This window comes from Hesperophylax consimilis, chromosome 10 (assembly GCF_061612785.1).
Source record: "Hesperophylax consimilis isolate HC1 chromosome 10, BYU_Hcon_1.0, whole genome shotgun sequence".
NCBI classification, from domain to species: Eukaryota; Metazoa; Arthropoda; class Insecta; order Trichoptera; family Limnephilidae; genus Hesperophylax; species Hesperophylax consimilis.
In genome coordinates this window covers 10,993,513-11,019,045 of record NC_142845.1, presented here as the reverse complement: position 1 = coordinate 11,019,045, position 25,533 = coordinate 10,993,513, and the positions used below count along the sequence as shown (strand labels likewise).

At 34.1% G+C, this 25,533-nt stretch overlaps 3 protein-coding genes across 4 annotated transcripts in view; 2 read left to right on the top strand and 1 right to left on the bottom strand.

The window, feature by feature from the left end:
- LOC149420276 (ATP-dependent translocase ABCB1-like) overlaps nt 1-25,533 on the bottom strand; it is a 53,304-nt gene that overhangs the window by 5,862 nt on the left and 21,909 nt on the right. For both annotated transcript variants that reach the window (XM_089636564.1, XM_089636565.1), the window contains 13 exons: nt 24,965-25,090; nt 23,061-23,264; nt 22,701-22,871; nt 22,150-22,333; nt 11,994-12,073; nt 10,163-10,330; nt 7,502-7,606; nt 6,966-7,127; nt 5,482-5,685; nt 4,489-4,730; nt 2,976-3,135; nt 1,192-1,386; nt 513-719 (listed from right to left, as the gene is read on the bottom strand). In XM_089636564.1, coding sequence (XP_089492690.1) covers nt 513-719; nt 1,192-1,386; nt 2,976-3,135; nt 4,489-4,730; nt 5,482-5,685; nt 6,966-7,127; nt 7,502-7,606; nt 10,163-10,330; nt 11,994-12,073; nt 22,150-22,333; nt 22,701-22,871; nt 23,061-23,264; nt 24,965-25,090 — 2,208 coding nt within the window. The remainder of the gene's footprint in view (nt 1-512; nt 720-1,191; nt 1,387-2,975; nt 3,136-4,488; nt 4,731-5,481; nt 5,686-6,965; nt 7,128-7,501; nt 7,607-10,162; nt 10,331-11,993; nt 12,074-22,149; nt 22,334-22,700; nt 22,872-23,060; nt 23,265-24,964; nt 25,091-25,533) is intronic.
- On the top strand, nt 13,549-18,009 carry LOC149420277 (uncharacterized). The gene is made up of 3 exons (XM_089636566.1): nt 13,549-13,646; nt 13,725-14,518; nt 17,601-18,009. Exons 2-3 carry the CDS (start codon nt 13,806-13,808, stop codon nt 18,001-18,003), a joined length of 1,116 nt encoding a protein of 371 aa, XP_089492692.1. The 5' UTR covers nt 13,549-13,646; nt 13,725-13,805; the 3' UTR covers nt 18,004-18,009.
- Nucleotides 14,538-17,292, top strand: LOC149420278 (uncharacterized). The gene is made up of 3 exons (XM_089636292.1): nt 14,538-14,694; nt 14,995-15,132; nt 15,216-17,292. Exons 1-3 carry the CDS (start codon nt 14,690-14,692, stop codon nt 17,290-17,292), a joined length of 2,220 nt encoding a protein of 739 aa, XP_089492418.1. The 5' UTR covers nt 14,538-14,689.

Here is a 25,533-nt window from a genome sequence, read left to right as displayed (position 1 = left end):
AAGAATGAACAATATTTTAAACAGTGGTGACACCACTGACTACATAAATAAGTGTGTTGATGTACATATAATATTCGCTTTTCGGTCAAAAAATCAAAAAGCAAAAAATGTATTTGGTTGTAAACCACATACTATTATTATGAATAGGTTATCAACATAGAATTTATTTTATCAGTCACTTGAAATACTTTACAAAGAGAGTTTCACTGTAGTGCCCATAGATAAAAGAAATAGGGGAGATGAGCTATGAACCATTATTAGTACGAAAACGTGAGCACAAAAATACTACATACTGCAAATCACATCTTCGCACATTGATGTCCCGCCTTTGTTGGTACCTACACACCAAATTGCATAGCCGCCATAATAGTCCTTGTAGTTTTGTATTAGCAAAGCGACGGTCGGCACGCTTGCATGCCGTATTGTCTATTTAGGTGGTTTTATAACAAAACAGGTGCGTGTAAAACTGTCCAACTAAACATATGTATATATGTAAATAGAATATGTCTAACCATGGGTAGGGATGTGATGAAGTTGTGAATGTTGGCTTGTTTAGCTGCTTCTATGATCTCTTGTTCTGCTGGAACTCTGCTGTTATCGCCGTAAGCAATGTTCTCACCGATGGTCCGGTCAAACAGAATTGGTTCTTGAGACACTATTCCCAGATTTCTCCTGAGATCTTCCATCATTAGCTCGTTCACTGGCTCATTATCCAACATCTGGAAAAAAAATTGGAAAAATCAGCTTCAAATCAAGATTTTTCAAATTTTATGAGCGAACAATTTACTAATGCCAAAAATTTATTATCATTTTTCAATTGTATATTTTATTAAAACATATGTAAATATTTTTTTAATTAATAATTGACTAAACCAATAATATGGCCTCGTCTTCTTTTACCGGAGTTATATTAATGTTTCAAAATGTTGACTTAAAGGAATGCCATTAAGGTAGACAGAAGAGGCAGTTAAAATTTCATCATACCAGAACTCACCCAACAAGAGTTTTAGAGGGACAAACAGATTTTATGCTTTGTATTTAAGATTTAAAAAGGTTAGTAGTTCATTAATGTAATTATGTAACATTTAATGAGACAATGAACGCATGCAAAGATTTGTTCACCGGTTATCCACAATATCTTTTTTAAATATAAATTATTGTGAATTTATATGACAATAAAACTGAACTTACCACTTTTCCTTCGCTAGGATCGTAGAACCTCTCAAGCAGTTGGATGCAAGTGGATTTTCCACAGCCACTGGCTCCCACCAGGGCTACGGTTTTACCAGCCGGGATGGTCAGACCCAGTTGGTTTAGGACCTTGATGTATGGCCTCGTTGGGTAAGCAAATGAAACACCCATGTACTTGACTTTGCCCTCAGATTCCTAGAAATTAAAGAAATAATAATAGCCAACCTCTGACAGGCGAGAGCACAAGAAAAAGTAGAAAAGTTACTTAAGTTCAATGTCAAACATGCAAGCAAAAGAAGGTGCGCAAGAAAGGACTCAGTTTATTAATAGTTCGCTTGCCAAACCGCACTCGCCTCCCGTAGTGACAACTTTAGTCAAACTATAAGAGCGCTAACACTTTGAGCACGAACATATGCAGATTGGTTGACAATATTGTGGCAAAAATAGCATTAACATAAAAAGTCTCGCGAGAATGGTGTTTCCTTTGCTACAAAGTAATATAACTGGGACGGCTCTACTGGGCAGGATATACAGCAGGGATGGAAGATAGTAGCCTATCAAAGAGATTTCTGTAGAATAAGCCTGCAGGACGAAGCAGTGTGAAACTTAGGTGGCTGGACAGTGTGGAAGCACCACATCATTAGGCATGAGAAACTAATGGGTTTTGAACCCTGTTGAGAAGTGAGTTAGTTAAGAGCTTCACAGATGCACTCATAGAGGGCAGTGCAAAGAGCTTGCATGGGAGTGCGTAAGATGGCAGCTAGTGGCCAGTAGTCGCCAGGGCCAGTGAGAATGCTCCCAGACAAACTTACTGTTCCCAGATCCCATTTAGCCAGCTTCTAGTTAGGTCGATTATCGAGTCACCATTGTAATATGCGAAGTATTAATAAATCCCTGATTTAAAAACAAGAACCTACTAATTAAAATCTCCTTCCACGACGAGTTGGAGAACTGTTTGTGGGAACACAGCAAACCCCAAATAATTTTTTATTTTGACTGTAGAAGCAGCACTACAATTTAACATTTTATACAGTTATATTATTGTAGCTACCTGCTGCTATATCATACTGACCAATCTTTGCCTGACAGCTGCAGCTACTCCACTGAAGTTGACTAAACCTCGTAAAAGCTAGTGATTTATGCCAAATACACTATAATATAATCTTAATAATACATACGTCCTACTCCAGTAAATATATTGCCATTATCAACAATGATGGCAACTAGCATAGCGTATTGACGTTGACATTCCTTTCAATGGCAGTAAATTTAATATTTTTAATAGTTGGTTGCTGTGTTTTGCGCTTTCTTATTTGTTATTTTGATCAATATTGATAAAAATATGTTAAAATGTCCCAATAACGTAGGTTATGTGTGTGCAGTTTACGGATGTAATAATTACAAACAACAAAAATAGGTCATTTTTCAGGATGCCAAATTATTTATACACTAGCTGTACTGTAGCTGTAGGACGTAAAAGCAACACGCGCTATTGTTTCTCTATCTGCACAGACAGACTGGGCTACAGCAACACGTGGCGGGGTACAGCTAGTGTATAAATAAAACAGCTCTTGTTGAACATTGGTGAGTCGCTTCATTAATATGTATGCACTACACACATCCTATTACACAATTATAATAATAATGATTATAACATGTCATGATTCCACCAACATACAATTTCTTAAATAACTCCATTCCTAAAGTATGTACATATTATTACGTAGTTTGAATGAATCATTCGTCATTTGATCGAGTAATTAAATAAATAAGATTATACTAACATAGTTTTGGATTTCTTTGCCGGGAGGATCGACAATTTTCGGTGTCCTATTCAAAAGGTATATGATTCGGCTAGCAGATGAAATTCCCTTCTGAAGATTGGGCGCAAATGTGAGAGCGTTGGCTACGGATAGGGTGGCCATTACTAATACTTGAGACACTCTGAAAATAAGTTACAAGACAAAATATTATTATGAAATTCCCTTCTGAAGATTGGAAGTAAATGTGAGAGCGTTGGCTACGGATAGGGTGGCCATTACTAATACTTGAGACACTCTGAAAATAAGTTACAAGACAAAATATTATTATGAAATTCCCTTCTGAAGATTGGACGTAAATGTAAGAGCGTTGGCTACGGATAGGGTGGCCATTACCAATACTTGAGACACTTTGAAAATAAGTTGCAAGACAAAATATTAATATGATTATTTTGGTTGATATTTTAGATTCAGTTTCAGATATGTAGTTAAATTTCTTGAAAAATATTATAGGTTCCTTGCTTTTCGAGTAAAAGTTACCTTGAAGCTCATTTAATTTTTTTTAAATACAGGCAAGCTTTTATTAAATTAAATTTAAAACCCCTGAGGGTAATTTGTTCGGTAAACAAATATTATCCGTAGAGTCTATTTGTTCAATTTTCAGAAAAGCTCTTATGGTCTCATAGAAATCGTTGTATCTCCCTTACTGTCTTAGTGAGAAATATGATCTAAACGGTGTTAGAAAGAGAAAACACTACACTTTATATTCAAATCTAGAAGTAGACTAAAGAAGAATTAAAACGTGCACCTCTGTGAAACTGAAGGTTCCGACCGCAATTAGAAAATTTTTTGAAACATTGTGAATTTTTTATAAATTATTTTTATATGAAACGACAAAAAATTGAGGTATTAGTAATGTTTATAATACATTTGTCTAATAAAATGTGTGTTTTTTCGTTATCCGTAATTTTAATTCAGTGTTTAGATGAAAAATCGTAAGGTGCGCCATTTTACGTAAGCATAAATTTAAAATTTCAAAAAATTATAATTTTATATCTGACCATAAAATTAGAAAGCTTATTTCATCACCTTTCAAAAACAGTTTTCAGTCGGATATGTTAAGAAATATTTATATTTATTTAATGCCAAGTGGAAATGCACTACGTTTATAAGAAATATAATGGTCAATATACAAGAAGCCTGAGGGGTAAAAATTTAATTTAAATTTAAATTTTTTTTTGGTTTTATAGCATTTTTACGCAACATTAAAAAATATATTAATTTTCAAAGCAATGATCAAATTTTGATTTTTTATGAAAAAATGGCAACATTGCGCAGCTAGGTAGTACAGCCTCTAGTGTAGCATACTGCAACCAAATTATTATTATTATAAGGTATTATTAATATTATAAGGTATTTACTGTCATTGACCAGACTAGAAAAAGACACAAAAGAACTTTGTCTTTCAAATATTAAAAGTATATTACAGCTTAGATTCATATTCAAAATTAAACTTTTATCATGACTTTCAACTCACTTTAATACATCAGCGTAGAACACTCCCTCATTCTCAATCAGGTACCCTCCGTAGTAGATGGAGGCGCCAAAGGCAAAGAACATGAGACTCCTGGCAATGCCGTACACCATGCCGCGGTAATGGGTGTTCTTCTTGGCCTTCTTCATGGCGGGAGACAGTTCGGCCGCAAACTCCTTCAGGAATGCACCTTCGCGTCCCAACGAGGCTACTGTTCTTATGTTACTGATGACATCCACTGCAAGCTATAGGCAAAAACAACATTAATAATGAAAATATCACTATTATAAAAGAAACGCTACTTGTTGTGCTTTTAATTTCGTAGTCTGAGTACTAATCTGTCACGCGTTGCATTAGGTTGTGTGCTACCTCTAACTATATTGCATAAAAGTGTCAAAATGCCCTTGTGTGTGATGATAAAGTGTTTGCCGTGTAATGAAAAAGCCAAGGAACAACAATTATTAATATTTAAAACAACTATTGTTTCTCAAAGATGTTCAGCGCCATCAAACAGCGCCAAAGTGCACAAAGATAATAATTGTTTATTTTCGAAGTAAAATTTTTTTTTTAAGGTTTTTTAAACTTTATGAATGATACACATATTATTTTTAAAATTGTAATTGGACATTACATTAATAATTTTAATTCATTTTTCTTCTATCGATTGATACGAAAAACAGGTATAGTCTGCTTGAAATATAAAAGTAACAGAACTTCAAACCAACAACAAAAAATTACATTTCCTGGTATTGACAATCTAAAATTGCGTGGGTACAAACTTTTCACTAAAAAATTAAAATTTTATTTGAGGCAAAAATATAATTATTTTACCCAATTAGCTTCAATTAGACGGGTTTAATATTTGCAGAAATAAAAAGAAATATTGAATGAAAAAAATTAAATTTATGAAATTTTGCATTGAAAGGGGGAAAAGTCTCCACAAGGTCAAGCATTAAATCATCATCAAGTTTAAAGATTTGATGAATAAAATGTTACCTTAGTACTTCTCTCCATAGCCCTGGAGGAGCCAAAGCTCTCTGCCTTGGCGACGGAGCGGTGCATGAGGGTGGCGAACAGCGTGATGGGGGTAAAAGACATGGCCACCAAGCCCAGCCGCCATTCAAAGTAGATGGCCAGCCCCAGGGCGATGAAGAAGGTGGCAATAGACTGGATGATGGTGCCGATACGTTGCCCCGTGGCCTGAAAAAATTATACATAGTACCGTGTTACTCTCGTTATATTTTACGTGTTCATAAATGGCGTTAATTAATTTATTTCATTAAAATATACTTCTTTGCAAGTTATGTTTTAAAATATTAAGACAAATTATTTGTTTGCGCCCGTACATACGCAATATGAATATGAATTAATAGTTTTGTCTATATAAAACTCAATTGTTTCAAGGAAGACAAAAAAAATACAATATTGTACCGGTGATTCAATCTAATATTGTATTTGTACGCCTTTCTTGAAAGAATCGAGTGTTTAAACAGAATTTTTTTTAAATTTGTCTTAATATTTTAAAGAATGACTTGTTACGTGTACTTTAATGAAATAATTAAATTAAAGTCGTCTATGAACGCATAGATTATAATGTACGTTATGTTTACCCTTAAGCGAACTGTCAAAATATGAATTGTGCGGGAAATATTTTCACATTACATTCTATTCCAGATAAATTCTTCAGAAGACTCTATTTAGTATTACAAATTGAAATAATTCATCAGTTTACTACCAGAAGTCACAATCTACCTATTTTGTCCTACTTTACAGTAAATAAGTAATTATGTGGAATAACACATTGTTTATAGCTAATTAAGAATCTTAACAGTAACTAAGTGGATATAATACCAATAATTGTTAAATCAAAATCACTAACATATTTTAATGATTTATGAAAGTGGGATAAGGTGCAGAAACGTATATAAAATATGTCTAAAAATGATACCTAAAAATAATTAAAACATTTTGGTGACTTCTTGCAAGACACAAAATATTGCCTCTCGTTGTTAAATGATGTTTGCAAGAAGGGCAGTTTTTACTATTTTTTTCCTATTAATATGAGTAAAACAAAAAGTGAAATTTCCACAAAAAAAGCAGTTGTAGCAAATGAATAAAAGTGCATTTAAAAAAGTCGACTATGTTATTATTTTAGCTTGGATAACTGATTAAAGGTAGCTGAAACTTTAAAGTCGATTATCCCAGAATTAACATTTTGTTAGTTAATGAATTCTGGCAGCAAGTCGACAATATGCAAGTAAAAATATTAAAATTTTGAATGCAAATATAGATATAATTTTTATTCTCCCTTACCGATGGTTTTTATCAATGACCACTTTACATAAAACTAAAAAATATGTTTACATAATTAGACAAAGACACTGTAAAGGCTATTATTTTGTTCTAAACTGAAACTTCAGTGGGCCGCTATTATGAAGTGCCATTTTGTGTTTTAAAATGTAATGAGAAATTAATGTTACCCCTTGTACAGCACTGGCCTCTCCAGACAAGCGAGCGCAGAGAGAGCCAGTGGCATTAGCCTTATCATCATACCATCCAATCTCCTGTCTTAACATGGCTTCAAATGTTTCTGCACGCAACCGGAGTGTCATTTTTTCTCCTGCCATTCCGTACAAGAAGATCTGAAAATAAATTAAACTTATTATAACAAACAAAACCAAATCATTAACACCCTTTACACCAGAGCTTTCAATATCGGAATCTCTAAAACGATGTACTTTTATGCTAGTGGAATTAAGTTAATAATGTACGCTATCTAATTGTATAATATCTGAAAAATAAAAACATTTGTTATAACTCCTTCTTTCATAATAATTTTAATTAGTGGTGTCAGCACCGGGTTCCCGGGATTGAAAAATGCTGGCACCATAATCCCAGTTCTGAAAAAAATACCAGGATTGAAAGCCCTACTTAATACAGAATTTTTTTGCAAGACTCTAAAAGGTCTGTTATAATAAATTATAAGAATAGGATGTAAGGCTTAAAAAGTATTTACCGAGGTGAATGAAGCAATTCCAGTAAGAACGCCGAAGCAAAGAAAGATAATACAGTACACATTAGTTTGCTTTCGGATTTCGTCATCATCAGGGTTTGAGAGGGTCTGAAATTAAAAGATTCATTAATGTATTTTCAGTTAGGTACTTGTATCAGCAAAGAAAATCAAGTTACAAATATTGAAGATAATGTAGGTGGACACGTCCATAGATTCGATGCATTTCCGAGAGACTTAAAAATTATTTTAACTATTAAAATAATTTTTAACAGTTCAATTACAGGTATTTAATTTAGAAGGTCAATATTGATAAAAAAAAAAATTAAATGGTCCGCGGTTCCTCATTTAAAATTTATTTTTGTCCGTGCATGAAAATTTGTCCTTGTAATTCAAAAAAATTAGATTTAGACAGCTGTGGTGGTAAAATATATATTTATGTGGTTAAACATTGTCCTAATTCATATTGTTATTTTGTAAATATGAATCGATTTACACTGGAATGTTGTATTTTTTCAAATTTACTTCGAATATCCGAGTTTGAAGGGCCGGACTGAGCGTAATCGGCAGAGAAAAATCAGATTTATGCGGAAATATATAGTATTTTTACGAATTTTATTCGTATCTTATTTATTACATTATACTTATTTATCTCAATTTAAAGGGCTGGCTGCAGCAGTAATCGGCCACTTAATTTCGATATACGTGGTAATATATCGTATTTTTGCGAATTTACTTCGAATACTGAATTTGGAGGGCCGGCTGCGGAATTTCAAGTTTCGCAGATAAATGTGGTATTTTTATGAATTAACTTGGAATAACTGAACTTGAAGGGACGACCTCGGCGGTAATCAGCTGAGAAAATTTGATTTACAAGGGAATAAGTCATATTATTACAAATTTACTCCGAAGATACTTCCCCGAATTTGAAGGTACAGCTGAGGAACTCGATTTTCGGCAATTATTTTTTCTTAAATTTCTAATTACGTGGGAATTCATTAATTCGAAATGAAAATTTCGATTTCCCATGGATTTAGAATTAACAGGGTTCTATTGTATAATAAAACTTATATATTATTCAGAATCAGCTTTTGTTGATTTATATGATTATATATTTTTTAAGCCATAATATTTTTCACTGGAGTTCCTTATTGTAAAAACTAATAATAATATGCAGAAATGTACCCACTTGCTAACATTATTTATTCTATACAAAATTGTTCTGGGTAAATAATCGGATTGTTAACAGGTTTTAGCTGTTAATGTTTGATTTCTACATGTTATGGTACATTCCCACCTCATCTATTCCATGATCTATTTCATAGAATCTACGGAATACATCAGTGAGAATAGGCTTTCTTTGCCGTAGAATGCCTGATAGAAATAGAAAGTCAATGTTGAATCAACTTCAATTTTCATTGTATTTTATATATATAATATCTATCACAGAATAGAGCAAGTTTTAACGAAATAGGGTAGAGCAAGGGTGAATGTGCAACAATTTCTTTTTTTTATGAACAACCGTTATCTATGAAAGAGATGATAGAAGAAATGAGGGGGAAGTATCATATTTGGGGTAGGAACTTAGGTTTGATATATGAAGTAATTATAGTTTACACAATAAAAACAGTCGGTCAGCGACTTTAAATACTTCATCTTTTTACGCATTCAAAATTTTAATACATATTTTTAATTTCATATGTCGATTTGTAAAACATACTAAAATCTGAAAGAGTCTTTCATCTGTTTTCAAGAACAGTATTTTATTTTTAATTGCGTACGTTGATTTGTAAAACTTTATCTTTGTATGCATTCAAAATTTTAATATTTTTAATTGCGTATGTCGATTGGTAAAACATACTGAAATCTGAAAGAGTCTTTCATCTGCTTTCAAGAACAGTATTTTATTTTGAAATATACACGGTGTCCGGAAACTCGTAGTACAAGCGGGAAACTGGAGAATCTACACCACATGGGGAACCCAAAAAAACATAAAGTTTTTTGATTTGAGCATTTTCAAAAAAAAATTTAAAAAAACCAAAAAAAAATATTTTTCGGCTATTTTAGGGTTAAAGTTTTTTCTGGTGTTTAGGGTTGAATAACAGATGTTTTAACCCTGCAGAGCAGAAATATTTTATGATTACACCGGGTTAAATGAAGGGTGATTTCAAAATAATGCTTCAAATCCGAGTTTCTTCATTTGTTTTACTTTCAAATAGTTTTAATTAGTTGGGTACTTTCATCTTCAGTAATATTTTATAAGAATTTGATTAAAAAAAAAAAAAAAAAAAAAAAAATCAACTTTAAACTCGATTTACTCGATAACGAAAGCTCAAATAAAAAAAAAATATACTACAAAATCGACTCCAAATGTGATGTAGATTCACCAGTTTCCCGCTTGTACTACGAGTTACCGGACACCCTGTATTTAAAAACAGTAAAGAATCAAATGAAATGTGAAAATACATATTATGAATCTGACATTGGCGTTTTCTATGTCATAATAACATTGTAGCCAGTTGGAACCGTATGTGTGGTTTTAATCAATAATTGTGAATAAAAATATTAATCTGTAATCTGACAGTTCGCCTACGAGCAGTACATTGCAAAATATCAGAGGCTTTAGGTTAATTTAATGAATTTTTAGAGAGCAGTAACAATATTTACCCCGATAATGTTACCAAAGAGCACGGAGAAACTAGGCATGGCAGATCCCATGACCAGAGAGCAAAAACAGGCGACACTGACAATCTTCCACTCCGGTAGGTTCAGCATGATAATCTTGGCGAGCGACAGGTTAGGCAGGGAGACTACGGAATCTTCTTCATCTTCATTCTGAAAAAATAAATGTTACTATGAAAATTCAGGAAATTTTTATTTTTTTTATTTTTATGGTGACGAATTAATTTTCTATAACGATTTAAAATGTGCCATTTTCAATTTGCCGCCAAAACGATGTGTTTGTTTTCATTTGTGAATTCGGCGGCATTGCCGAGCGATGTTGTTGATAGCTGTCTTTATTTTTATTTTTTTTATTTAAGTACATAAAACAGGCATGGTGCCCAAAAATTTACATACATGGATGTTTAAATACATAATAATAACAAAAATAGTAACAAAATGAATAAGCTAAATATCCAGAAGTAAATGACAAATAAGAATGGGGTAAAAGGTAAATACGAATATGTTCATGAACGATTTATTATTGTCACACCTGTACTGGTGAGACACTGATTAGGTAGGTACAATGTTGCTTATTTTTAAATAAAGGGCTTCATCACAATATCAGCTTGATATGATTAAAGGTAATACGTTTTTTTTGAAGTGTTTAAATTGGTCATTAAAAATGTCTATTTCATTATTAGAGCCATGTATAATGTTATAATTTCTTAATGTTCGCGGTACAGGGGAAAAATATCTTGCATTTGTGTGGTAGGCTTTAATATAGAAAATGTCTTTCATCCTCCTTGTTGATTTTCTTGATGGTATATTGATGTTAATTTGGGATAAAATGTTTGGTGTATCAACTGATGCATGTATAATTTTGTGTAGAAGCAGTATGTCAGAGAGTTTACGCCTGACCGTCAGTGAGTGTAGTTTATAGTGCAAAATTCGGTCATTATATGTTCCAAAGTGACCAGATAAACCTTCACGATAAGCAATTACACGGGTTAGTTTTCTTTGTATGGATTCAATCCTATAATTATGAATCTCATAATTGGGAGACCAAATTGTTGATGCGTATTCGTGAATACTTCGCACAATTGATTTATATAATGTTAAAGTTAATTCTGTACTTTTAAAACAATTTGTGATTCTTAGCGTTAATCCTAATACTTGTGATGCACTTTTTGAAATTGTATCTACATGTTTATTGAAGCTAAGTGACGAGTCAAATGTCACGCCTAAGTCTTTGATTGAAGATGTGTTTAGTAAAGGGATATTGTTAATGTGATATTTGTTTGAGAATTTATTAATGTTCTTTGTGAATGAAATTACGGCACATTTGTTTTCATAGATATTCAAAACATTTGATATCAACAAGAACGAACGAAAATAAGTATTCCGTATATTGCTATTCCAAAAGATCGTGTGCAGTTTTATCCAACCGTATGTGCAGTTTTAATCAATAATTGTAAATGAAAATAGGAAAAAAAATTACACATTTTTAGTACAAGGAATACAAAGAATCAGAAAAATAACCTATAAATCTTCCACAAATTTTTACTGGTATTCATAGTTGGTGGAAATACTCCCATTTTTTTATTACCTTCCCTTCTTCGGCTTCACAATATTTTTAGAATTCGAGGATGCCATAATCTTACTGTTCCAAGCAACAGGGACTCTTGTGCATTATACAAACCGATATACTTTACACTGCGAGATTTAGTAAAGAGTTCTTCAAGAAAATGCAGTGCCCTAGAGGTGATTTTTCACCAAAGCAGCATTATACAAATTATTCAATTATTATTATTATTATTATTGATTAAAGATTTACCGTTTCTGGGGGGATGATTAGATCCTCGTCGATGCTGTGAACACTGGCAATACTGGCTCTCCTGAGTTCCAAATTCACTTCTGTAAACCATTAAAAAGAAAACTGATTTAACATAATTCAAAAATTGTGTATATTGACAGTTAACCGAAGTTCAGTGACAGTCAAGACGCCGGGCTTAATTAGGCGGCTTTTGTCTACCGACTGTCGAAATATTTTATATCAATTGCTGACTGCTCAAACATGCCGACTAATAAACATAGATGACAGATTTAGTCAATATCGTAATGATTTATGGTATTATTGATCGACCATGCTAGGGCCCCAGGTAATGTACACAGGACAATTGTGCACATAGACAAAATGCACACAGAGATCTTCTTATTCTAATTGCAAACATAGCCACCTGGACACAAAGTAGTAAAAACATAAATTATGTTTTAAAAATTTTATTATTACCACACACGGACAGTGAATTTCCTACTTAGCAGGTGTGTGCATTATGTAGATTCTGTAAAGCCACGTATGCCTTAAGAAAAGTAGATGGAATATATATTATTACCACACATGGAAAGTGAATTTCCTACTTAGCAGGTGTGTGCATTATGTAGATTCTGTAAAGCCACGTATGCCTTAAGAAAAGTAGATGGAATATATATTATTACCACACATGGAAAGTGAATTTCCTACTTAGCAGGCTTGTGCATTATGTAGATGCTGTAAAACCATGTATGCCTTAAGAAAAGTAGATGGAATATACATATATTATTACCACACATGGAAAGTGAATTTCCTACTTAGCAGGCGTGTGCATTATGTAGATGCTGTAAAGCCGTGTATGCCTTAAGAAAAGTAGATGGAATATATATTATTATCACACATGGAAAGTGAATTTCCTACTTAGCAGGCGTGTGCATTAAGTAGATGCTGTAAAGCAATGTATGCCTTAAGAAAAGTAGATGGAATATATATTATTACCACACATGGAAAGTGAATTTCCTACTTAGCAGGCGTCTGCATTATGTAGATGCTGTAAAGCAATGTATGCCTTAAGAAAAGTAGATGGAATATATATTATTACCACACATGGAAAGTGAATTTCCTACTTAGCAGGCGTGTGCATTACATATGTAGATGCTGTAAAGCAATGTATGCCTTAAGAAAAGTAAATGGAATATATATTATTACCACACACGGACAGTGAATTTCCTACTTAGCAGGCGTGTGCATTATGTAGATGCTGTAAAGCCATGTATGCCTTAAGAAAAGTAGATGGAATATACATATATTATTACCACACATGGAAAGTGAATTTCCTACTTAGCAGGCTTGTGCATTATGTAGATGCTGTAAAGCAATGTATGCCTTAAGAAAATTAAATTGAATATATGTAAAGAAAAATATAATTTTCTTTAATGCCGAGCTTGTCTCGTCATTTTGGCTGTGTGTGTCGTGGACTGTCACTGGCTGGATGTGCGCCACAGTACCTACACAGTCGAATCAATATTTCGTAATCTATGGTTTAAGACATAGTAAAAATAATCTATGGGTTGTGACATGACAGATTGATGGAAATAATTTGTAATTCCTATCGGGATTGTGATTAAGGAATTGACATAAAATTAATAACATTAAATGTCGTTTCTTTCATTACAGGTAATGTTTTGTTACTGAATGCTTTTCTGTATGTAACTCTTGTGAGATTAACAAAATAAACCTCTTCTTTCATTACAGAGAAACTCAATTGTGTTTTAATTGACTGTCATTCAAATCACAAGGAAAATATCATTATAAAACGACATTTCTTGTCACAATATGGAAAAGTTGAAGTTTACATTTCAATCAAAACCAACAACAGACGGAAAGTCTAATTTTATTGCCATAACCTCAATTGTTACACAAGATGACAAAGTTTTCCTGATTCCTGAAGAATGTCAAGCAGCATCACTCCACAAACCTATCTACACCTCTAAGGCTTATGCTACAGTAAAAAATACATTAAAAAAAAGACACCAAACCAGAAGTGTATGGATAAAAATGACAGAAGATATTTCACAAACATATGTGGATGAGGATAAAAACATAATTTTTCAGGACCAATTTCTAGAGGAAATTACCAAAGAACAAGTGTCTATTGCCAATAACAGGAGTTCAGAAGACCCCATAGTGAAAATTTTGGAAAAATTAGTTGAAAATCAGCAGAAAAACGAAAAACAAAGCATGAAAAAGTTAGCTGACAGGTTTGTACTTGAAAAATTTAATGGAAAAAATATAAGTGCATGTCACTGGATGGAAGTATTTGAAACAGAATGTGCAAGGTTTGACATTACTAAGGATGAAGAAAAAATTGAAATCTTCAGATTATTTTTGGACAAATCATGTACAGATTGGTATTCGTCCATGATGATAAAGCTTAGTTTACAATCAGAGTGGTTAGATTGGAAATCAAACTTTCTGCAAACCTATGGTGATAAAGGTTGGACTGCTAGCAGGTATGCTTTATCTTTCAAGTATCAATCAGGATCATTATTAGAATAGGGTAGGGTGGGGCAAAGATCCGCAGTGGGAAATGATCCGCACCGTCAATTTAAAATGATCGCTTAATATTGTCGTGGTTTTAGATACATTTTTATGCTGGCAACATTGATAGAAGACGACTCACAAAAGTTACATGGCGTCCGACCGGCACAACAAAAACAATGAGGTTAGAATTCTTTTTACTTGTTTTGATGTAATAATCCGTAGGTCATCTTCAGTTGAAAATGTAATTTACTATACGCTTTGCTTACTTTTTTACTGGTTCAATTCCATAATTCAGGTTTTGAAAGGCGATCTATGGACAATAATTTGGCCAAATGCGCATTTCTTGTTTTTAGATTAGTTTGTGTTTACAAAATGAAAAAATGGGGCAGAGGTCCGCATTTTGCATGGGGCAATGGTCCGCGCGCGGACGTTTGCCCCAAGATTTGTATTCATTGTTCTAATTTTTGTTTTTACGTTATAGAAACTACAAACGCAAAACTAATGTGAAGCCGTTCACACCAGAACTGTACTTGCAGGCCCAAGAAATGCTAAATCAGGGGCTATCCATTAGAAAAATTGGGAAGGAGTTGGGATTCGATGAATCAACTGTACGGAAGAGGTGGGTTACCCCTTCAGTAAATTATTACAAGTTAGGAATCACTAACAATCTTTTATTCTGAATGTCGATTTGATTTCTTACAGGTTGAAAAAGGAAGGCGGCGCCAGAAAACTGGGCCGGTTCACAACAACATTCACTCATTTGCAAGAAAAGGATATTGTAGATCACTGCCGAACCTTGAACCATATGTTTTATGGTGTTTCCTTCAAAACGCTCCGAATTCTTATATTCAAATATGCTGAAGAAAACAAGATTCGACACAACTTTAATAAAGAAAAGGGAATGGCAGGGAAGGATTACACAATTTCTTTCATGAAGAGACACAAACTAAGTTTGCGAACTGCGAGAAAAACGTCAGTGGCCCGAACAATGGGTTTTAATCGCAATCAAGTGGAAAGTTTTTTTGGTAACCTAGAATCGGCTTATCAAAAATACAAGTTTGCTCCTGGTTCCATATACAACATGGACGAAACTGGAATCCAGACTGTTCCTGACAAACTTCCGAAAATTGTGTCCGACCAGGGCCAGAAAGAAGTAGCTAAAAATGTAAGTGCCGAACAAGGCCAAACAGTTACCGTTATCTGCTGCCTCAACGCCAACGGTGGCTACATTCCGCCCTATTTTATATTCAAAAGAAAGAGGGAAAATCCTCTTTTAATAAAAAATGGCCCGGTCGGCTGTAAGATGGCGGTCACTGACAAGGGATATGTTGACACTCCTACATTTATTAAGTGGTTAAAACACTTTGCAGAACATGCCAAACCCACTCCGGAAGCTCCTGTTCTTCTTGTCCTGGACAATCATGCCTCGCATGTTTCAATCGAATCAATATCTCAGGCTGAAGCATTGAATGTGGTTATGCTCAGCTTGCCACCCCATACGAGCCACAAAACTCAACCACTCGACCGGGTGTTTTTTAAACCCCTCAAAACCTACTACAACGAGGTCACGGATTCGTGGCAATCGTCCCACCCCGGGCAGGTAATAACAGTTTATCATGTCGCTGAGCTCTTTAACCGGGCTTATGAAAGAACGGCTACCATTGAAAAAGCAACTACCTCCTTCCGCGCAACGGGAATCTTTCCCCTGGACCCCGGGGTTTTCTCGGATGCTGATTTTCTTCCGAGCCAGGTGACGGATCAAAGTCCGGAAGAAGATGATATCGTTAAAGAACCAATGCTAGATTTTGGCGACGATAACTGTGATGCCGTTCCCGATTGCCCTGTTCCTGAGCCTTCAGTGCTGCCTCAGGCTCCTACGTCAGTACTTGACCAAAGCCCGGAAGAAGATTTCGTCCAAGAACCAACACTAGACTTTGGCAACGATAACTGCAATTCGGCTCTCGACTTCCCTGTTCCTGGACCTTCAAGGCTGCCTGATCCTGTTCTTTCAGCTCTCGACTTCCCTGTTCCTGGACCTTCAAGGCTGCCTGATCCTGTTCCTTCAGCTCTCGACTTCCCTGTTCCTGGACCTTCAAGACTGCCTGATCCTGTTTTATCTACTGATTCTCCTGGACTTGTCTCCACGTCATCTCTTGTGTCAGTTGTGTCTCCAGCAGACATACTACCTCTTCCCAAAGCAACACGACGTAAGCGGAGCGGAAGAAGTTTAAAGTCGACACTTCTAACATCTTCTCCGCACAAGAAAGCCCTTCGGGACAAAAAATTACAAACTGAAAGGTTGGTCAAAGAAAGAGAAGATCGTAAAATTAAAAATGCAATGAAACGGAAAGACAAGCTCAAGATGGCAGCAAAGCAGAAGAAGAAGCCACCACGTAGACTTCAGTTTGATTCAGATGACTCATCTCAGTCTCAGTCTATTTCATCTGGAACTTCGGTCTACAACGACTCAGAATCTGACAGTGATCAGAAGATGGAAGAATCGTCTGAGCGGATGGTGCCTCCAAAGAGGTGCATAGGCGAATTTTGTACCGTTCGATATGAAGAAAAACTGTTTCCAGGAGTTATTACTGGCGTTTCAGAAACCCATGCCACTGTATCATCAATGGTGAAAGCTGGAAAATTATGGAAATGGCCCGACCGGCCTGACATTCTCGATTATGAATGGGGATCAGTCGTTTCGAGTATAAAGGAGCCAAAAAAAACCAGCACAACCCGAAATGTTTATTCAGTCAGTGAACTTGAATGGTTTTACTCATAACTGTGAATAAATAAACTGATTAAAGTTAATTTTTCCGTGTATTTCATTTCAATGGGGCAAAGATCCGCAGCTGCGGACAATTGCCCCGCATCTGCGGACGTTTACCCCAAACAGTGGGGCAAAGGTCCGCAAAGGCAAGGTTGTCTACCTTTCCTTTTTTTTCCTAAATGGTTCCTATTTCGCTAGTAATAAAATGGTATATTGTAGCACATAAATTAAGATTTCCAGTGAAGCCAAAACCTGCAGGACCTTTTACTTATTGGGTGAGAAAAAAGGTTGAAACCTAAAATTGCGGATCTTTGCCCCACACTACCCTATGCGGTTAAAAAAGAAAGACTTTTACTTGAAGTAAGAAAAACAATTGATCAGGGGACTTTAACCGATATAATTGCTGCCGGTTTACCAGATTATATAACAGATAGAATCAACAAGGATGAGATTATAGAAACAAAAGACTTGTTTAATGAACTTGGCAAATTAGAACATTTAGTTTCGAAGAAAAAGTATATGAGAAAGAAAGATGATACTAAGCCGTTGAAAGAAAAATGTAGCATTTGTGAAAAATTAAATAAAGGTGTGCGCTATCACTCAGAAGATTTATGTTGGTTCAGAACAAAGAATAATAATAATGAAAATGATAAGAGGAAAATAAAGCACATTAATAATTCAGAATTAGAATGCGAACTGCAATGTGAGAACCAAAAAAACTAATAGTGCCGCCATTAATTAAAGTAAAGTTAGTGTTAAATAAAAATGTTGAAGTATTTGGAATCTATGACTCGGGCTCTAATGTGTCATTGATAAACTCAAGGTTATTGAAGATAAACAATGAAAAAACAGGTTATTCGAACAATACTAACTTAAAAACAATTAATGGCGTTAAAAAGGCAATTGGTATGATATCACTGGATGTAACTATTTTTAACATTGAAAAAAATATGGATGTCTTTGTAATAGACAAAGAAAATTTTGATTACGATTTTTTAATTGGACTTGATTGCATACAAAAATTTAGCTTAATTCAAGATGAAAACTTAGAAATCAGTCAGAAAGCTCCAACACAAATAAATGAAATAGTTTCTAATCAAACCCAATCTAATAATTTAATAAACTTCAATGAAAATTTTACAAAAAAAAACTTCATTACTTATATAAAACATCTAGACTTTGATCAACAAAAAGTGATTGATGAATTAATAGTGAAGAATAAATCTGTATTTGCAAAGGACAAATATGACATTGGAAAGGTAAAAGATTATGAAGCACACATTGATTTGTTAGTGGAAAAATATTGCAATAAAAGACCGTATCGTTGCACAATCGAAGATAAAAAAGAGATTGAAAAACAGATTGCAATATTACTAGAAAAAAATATAATAGAAGAATCATATAGTCCATTTGCAGCTCCAGTTACATTGGCTTATAAAAAAGATGAAAACAAAAAATCTAGATTGTGCATAGATTTCAGAGATTTAAATAAAATTGTTATCCCTCAATCACAGCCGTTCCCGCTTATTGAAGACCTGATGGTAAAAACAAGAGATTGTAAGTTTTTCTCAACACTAGACTTGAACTCAGCATTTTGGTCAATTCCTCTGCGAGTCACAGACAGGCACAAAACTGCTTTCGTCACTCAAGAAGGACATTACCAATGGTCATGTTTGCCATTCGGCTTAAAAACCGCACCAGCAATATTTCAGAGGATAATGTGTAACATAATACGGAAACACAAACTCGGAGATTTCACAGTAAATTACATAGATGACATCCTGGTTTTTTCAAAAACTTTCTCAGATCATGTCAAACATCTAACACAGCTGTTTCAAGCGATTGAAAGTGAAGGCTTAAGACTGAAGTTTACAAAATGCACGTTCGCAGCTGACTCGGTTAAATATTTGGGTCACATAATACAAAATAATTCAGTTAGACCTCTGAAAGATAACTTGATATCAATAAGAAACTTTCCAACCCCAAAAACGCAGAAAAACGTGCGACAATTTTTGGGAAAAATAAACTTTTACCATAAATATGTGCCAAAAATAGCAATAAAATTGGATCCGTTGCATAATCTTTTGAGGAAAGGTCAAACCTTTGATTGGACTATGGCATGCCAAGAGTCATTTGATGAGATGAAACAACTTTTATGTTCTCAACCAATATTGACCATATTTGACCCGAACTTGCCTATACATGTATACACAGATGCTAGTATACTAGGAGTGGGAGCTATCCTAAAACAGCCACAAGAAAACAATGAGGAAAAACCAGTAGCTTACTTCTCAAAGAAATTGAATGAAGTTCAAAAAAGGAAGAAAGCTATATATCTGGAATGTCTAGCTATCAAAGAATGTATTAAATATTGGCAACATCTATTGATAGGTAAGAAATTTACTGTCTTTTCAGATCACAAGCCATTAGAGAATATGAATATAAAATCAAGAACTGATGAAGAATTAGGAGATCTAACATACTACCTATCACAATATGATTTTCAAATTAAATATTCTCCAGGTAAATACAATATTGAAGCCGATTGCCTAAGCAGAAACCCAGTCTTAGAACCAGATGAGAACCAAGATGAGCAATTAAAAGTTATCAACTTAATAAAATTAGAAGATATCTTAAAAGATCAGGTGAAAAATGAGAAGATACAGTGCAGAAGAGATAAATTGATATCGAAGAATAATGTTTATTACAAAAAAGTAAAAAAAAGAGAAAAAATAATTCTATCAGAAAAATTCAGCATAGTATTTATCAAAAATGTTCATACAGACCTAGGTCACATAGGAATTAAACAAATGCAAAAAATGATAAGCTCGTTGTACACAGCAGAAAATATGACAAACAATATAAAGAGAACCTGCGAAAGTTGTTCAGTATGTTTAAAGAACAAATCAAGAGGTCAAAACAAATATGGATTGATGTCCCACTTGGGTCCCGCAACAAAACCTTTTGAAATATGTTCCATTGATACAATAGGCGGTTTTGGGGGTTCACGGTCAACAAAGAGATACTTGCACTTGCTATCAGACCATTTTACGAGGTTTGCATATATTTTGACATCAAGAACTCAAAATACCAATGATTTCATCAAACTCGTAAATTCCACAGAAACTAATGACATCGGCATGATACTCTCAGACCAATACCCGGGTCTCAATTCTAGAGAATTCAAAAAATTTTTGGATGAAAAAAATATTCCAATAATTTTTACTGCAGTAAACTCACCTTTCTCAAATGGATTAAATGAAAGATTGAACCAAACACTGGTCAATAAAATTAGATGCAAAATTAACGAAAATGACTCAAAAGTAGCTTGGACAACTATAGCACATAATTTTGTAAAAATCTATAATGAAACGGAGCACACTGTCACAGGATATGCGCCACAGTATCTACTTAACGGCACAGATGTCACGATTTTGCCAAATGAGTTAAAACTTAAGAAGACCGACATCAGTTTGATGCAAGACAGAAAAAAAGCTCTGGAAAATACTATGAAGTCACATAATTACAACAAGATAATTTACGATAAAAGCAGGAGACACTTCAACTTCAACGTTGGTGATATTGTTTTTGTGGAGAATGGAAACAAACTTAATAGGAAGAAGCTAGACGAATTGAGAATCGGACCCTACAAAATTATAGAAAAATTATCGAACTCAATTTACAAGATAAACACTGGTCGACAAAAATCAGAATCGAATTTTTTCCACATCTCAAAGTTAACTCCAGTACCTGCATTAATGAACCAAAAAGAGGATACTTAATGGGTTGGGGTTTATTTCTTCCCTAGGGGGGGAGATGTAAAGAAAAATATAATTTTCTTTAATGCCGAGCTTGTCTCGTCATTTTGGCTGTGTGTGTCGTGGACTGTCACTGGCTGGATGTGCGCCACAGTACCTACACAGTCGAATCAATATTTCGTAATCTATGGTTTAAGACATAGTAAAAATAATCTATGGGTTGTGACATGACAGATTGATGGAAATAATTTGTAATTCCTATCGGGATTGTGATTAAGGAATTGACATAAAATTAATAACATTAAATGTCGTTTCTTTCATTACAGGTAATGTTTTGTTACTGAATGCTTTTCTGTATGTAACTCTTGTGAGATTAACAAAATAAACCTCTTCTTTCATTACAGAGAAACTCAATTGTGTTTTAATTGACTGTCATTCAAATCACAAGGAAAATATCATTATATATATATTATTACCACACATGGAAAGTGAATTTCCTACTTAGCAGGCGTGTGCATTACATATGTAGATGCTGTAAAGCAATGTATGCCTTAAGAAAAGTAGATGGAATATATATTATTACCACACACGGACAGTGAATTTCCTACTTAGCAGGCGTGTGCATTATGTAGATGCTGTAAAGCAATGTATGCCTTAAGAAAAGTAGATGGAATATATAATGAACAAATTATTTATAAGTCTGCATATTGTTATCATTTATAATGTTAAATAATAAATAAAAAAATAAAAAAAAATAAAAATATTATTACCACACATGGAAAGTGAATTTCCTACTTAGCAGGCGTGTGCATTACATATGTAGATGCTGTAAAGCAATGTATGCCTTAAGAAAAGTAGATGGAATATATATTATTACCACACACGGAAAGTGAATTTCCTACTTAGCAGGCGTGTGCATTATGTAGATGCTGTAAAGCCATGTATGCCTTAAGAAAAGTAGATGGAATATACATAATATATTATTACCACACATGGAAAGTGAATTTCCTACTTAGCAGGCTTGTGCATTATGTAGATGCTGTAAAGCAATGTATGCCTTAAAAAAAGTAGATGGAATATATATTCCCATACATTTTTATTTTAAGAATACCTTTCTCATTTTCGGAAGAAAGCTGCGCCGTCACAAGTTTGAAGTAGTGTCCTTTGACGGCCATCAGTTCATCGTGGGATCCCTTCTCCACGACCTTCCCTTTGTCAATTGCCACAATGACGTCCGCTCCTCGAATAGTGGAGAGACGATGGGCTACGATGATTGTGGTGCGTCCTTCACTGGCCTGAAATAAATATAAATATATTGTATTTAATTACAAGAGATAAACCTTTGCATCAACATGACATCCGTTATCAGACTCTTCTTCTCAACAAGGCGGGGCATTAGCACTATTCGTGAATTCATGTTTCTTCATCCTCTTTTTTTATTGGTGTTTTCCACTTCCAACAGCTGCACGCGTCTTCCAAGGTTTACGGTCTATGAACAGATCAATTCTTAGTTCAGAAATGTTATCAGCTATTAGATGGTTGAAGGAAGCAAAGCACAGTCAAGATACTAAGTACAGAGATTGGGCTTAAAGACAACAGGTCCTAAGGTTTAATTATCTTCCAAATAATATACACAAGTAATACACAGAAAACTGCAATTACCTGGTCAAGTGCAACTTGCACTTTGTGTTCACTGGCGTTATCCAAGGCTGACGTGGCCTCGTCTAACAGCAGCACTTTGGGATTTCTCACGAGGGCACGGGCGATGGCAATACGCTGCTTCTGGCCACCAGAGAGTTGGGTTCCTCTCTCACCGACCATGGTGTCATAACCCTGAAAATGAAATACATACTATTATAATATATGTACTGGGTATACAAAGTAATTTCTGTAACATGAATCTCTATTTAATACCCTTCCCGAAGAATTCACAAAGGCATAGATAGGTCCTGAAAGAACATCAGAGTTTCTTACGTAAAGCCAATGTAATTTGGTAATTAGTTCTTACTTAAAATCACTTACTTTAGGCAAAATCCTGATGAAGTCATGAGCGTTGGACTGCTTGGCTGCCCTTTCAATTTCCTGTCTCGTGGCGTCGTCTCGGCCATATCGGATGTTCTCCGCTATCGTGGTGTTGAATAGCACTGGCTCTTGTCCGACCACTCCAATGTTTTTCCTCAACCAGTTCACTGACAGGGTCTTGATGTCTTTTCCATCCAGTAATACCTGAAGAATAATGAGAAATACTTAATTAATACGTAACAATAATAAATGAAACAGTGTCGTGTTGTGTTTTTTCATCTGTATGTTTTTTTATTGTTATAGTTAGTTTAAATTCAAATTTTTAGTTTTTCGGGTCTCCAAAAAACACTTCAAATCTATGGACATGACCCGTGACTTTACCAGTCACCAGTCACCAGTCTCAAAAAGCTGACGTTTTTTACTGTCATTGATAGAACTATATTTAATTTTTTTAACCCATTCTGTCCGAGCCGCCATAAATTAAGGCGGCTATCTCAGAAGGCCTTCCATTCGAGCCGCTGTAAATTAAGGCGGCTATCTTAGAAGGCCTTTCGTCCGAGCCGCCATAATTTAAGGCGGCTATCTCAGAAGACCTTCCGTCCGAGCCGCCATAATTTAAGGCAGCTCTCTCAGAAGGCCTTCCGTCCGAGTCACCATAATTTAAAGGGTTTTTATTTTTATCAGACTGTGGTTATGCCACATTGAGACGACTTACGTATATGATTTTATTTGTATGATGTTTAAAATGATTTACTACTATTTAGCACACTTTAAAAATGTTTATATTCAAATATGAAGGAAAATCTTACAAAGAAATTACATGAACCATGTAATTTTCACACACATATTTCTAATATTGTTAAAATAAGATTGGAAAGTACAGTTTATTTCTACTTAAGATTAGAGAAATAAAATGAATTCCAAATAGATATATCTTGATTGATGGCTTATTGACGATACATAATAAGATGTTGTAGATAAATAGATTTAAAATATGTAATTATGAGATTAAATAGATTTAGAGCTATCAAAAATTTAATGTATCACCTAAGTTGATGGATGTTTTGTATATATAACATTATTGTGCTTGAATAAATTGAGCAAGTATACAAGATTGTAAAAGTTATAAGATTCAAAAACGGAAAATAATGTTTGTAATAAATAACAAAAACAAACAAAAAATGAGTTTAATGTACCTACAAAATATCAAATATTTATATTGTTTTCTCAGGAAATAAAGAGTATTTTTGATTGATCTTAATGAATTCATCGTAGAAAATCTTTATAAGCGATGAGTCGTCGACTTGCGAAACTAGCCTGGTAATTTCTGCTAGTTCTGATACACTAACAAAAAGTGCTTAAGGCGATGCACTATGTAGTAATGCAAAATCATGTGTTTTTGGTTTGAAAATTTCATCGCTTAGAAATTTTTTTGATGCTTTAATTAAATACTGCGAGTAGAACACCTCTTGGCCTTTGTCTTTTTATAAGCCCAGAAGAAAATTATGTATCAGGCCCAGTTCAAAATCTCCTACTTACGAAGCCATTTTCGACTATGGTTTTATTGTATTTGGTGGCAAATTAAGTTCTTTATAAAATGATTGTACAATATTTAAATATTTGTGCCTGAACATCCGCAAAATAAAATAAAAGCTACATTTTGGCAATGTTTTTTACTTGCATAAATCAAAACTGGCGGATGGTGTTAAGCGGGAATTTAAACCTTATCGCCATCTGCATAAGGGGTGTTATTGTTAGCGGCTCGATTCAAAATGTTACACGATATAGTGCATCACCTTAAATAAAATTGAAAATAAATAAATTATTAATATCAAAAGAATCAAAAACACGTAGATAAGATATCTTTATAATATTATAACAGGGTTTAAAAAACAATTGCTTACAGTTCCTTCAAGTGGGTCATAGAACCTTTGAACCAACTGGATGCAAGTAGATTTTCCACAGCCTGAACTTCCGACAACTGCCACAGTCTGTCCTCGTTCAATTTCCAGGTCAAATCCTTGGAGAATCTAAAACACAATACAAATTTCTTTAACATAACTCAATATTCTAAGTATGTGGCAACGTTAACCCTAGTATTTATATACAAGTTAAAAAGAAAATGTTACCAGATTATTTGTTAAAAAGTGTTTGTATTAATATGTAGTACAGTCCATGGTTATCCTACAAGAAGTTGCAACGATTTTTGGCTTCCTAAGACAAATTTATTGGCAACACTAAACAATATTTATTATTAAGGTTTCAAAATGTTCAATGAACTCCCGTTAAATGTTAAGGAAGCCAAAAGTCGGGTTGTTTGGAGAATTTGAACAATTCATCATATTTCAACGTCCATTTTCGGGTTCTGTGAAAGTCCTATTCAAGTTCTGTTATTATATCATTATAGGCTAGTTACTTGACAGAACTGAAATAAAAACAGAACTTGAAAAAATCTTTCACAGAACTTGTAAAT

Excerpts from the sequence above, each read along its gene's own strand:
- LOC149420277 (XM_089636566.1), top strand. The coding sequence starts at position 13,806 with ATGGAAAAGTTGAAGTTTACATTTCAATCAAAACCAACAACAGACGGA. Across the intron at positions 14,519-17,600 it reads AAGTATCAATCAGGATCATT|ACTACCCTATGCGGTTAAAA; the intron begins ATTAGAATAGGG and ends TCTTTGCCCCAC.
- LOC149420278 (XM_089636292.1), top strand. Across the intron at positions 15,133-15,215 it reads GAATCAACTGTACGGAAGAG|GTTGAAAAAGGAAGGCGGCG; the intron begins GTGGGTTACCCC and ends GATTTCTTACAG.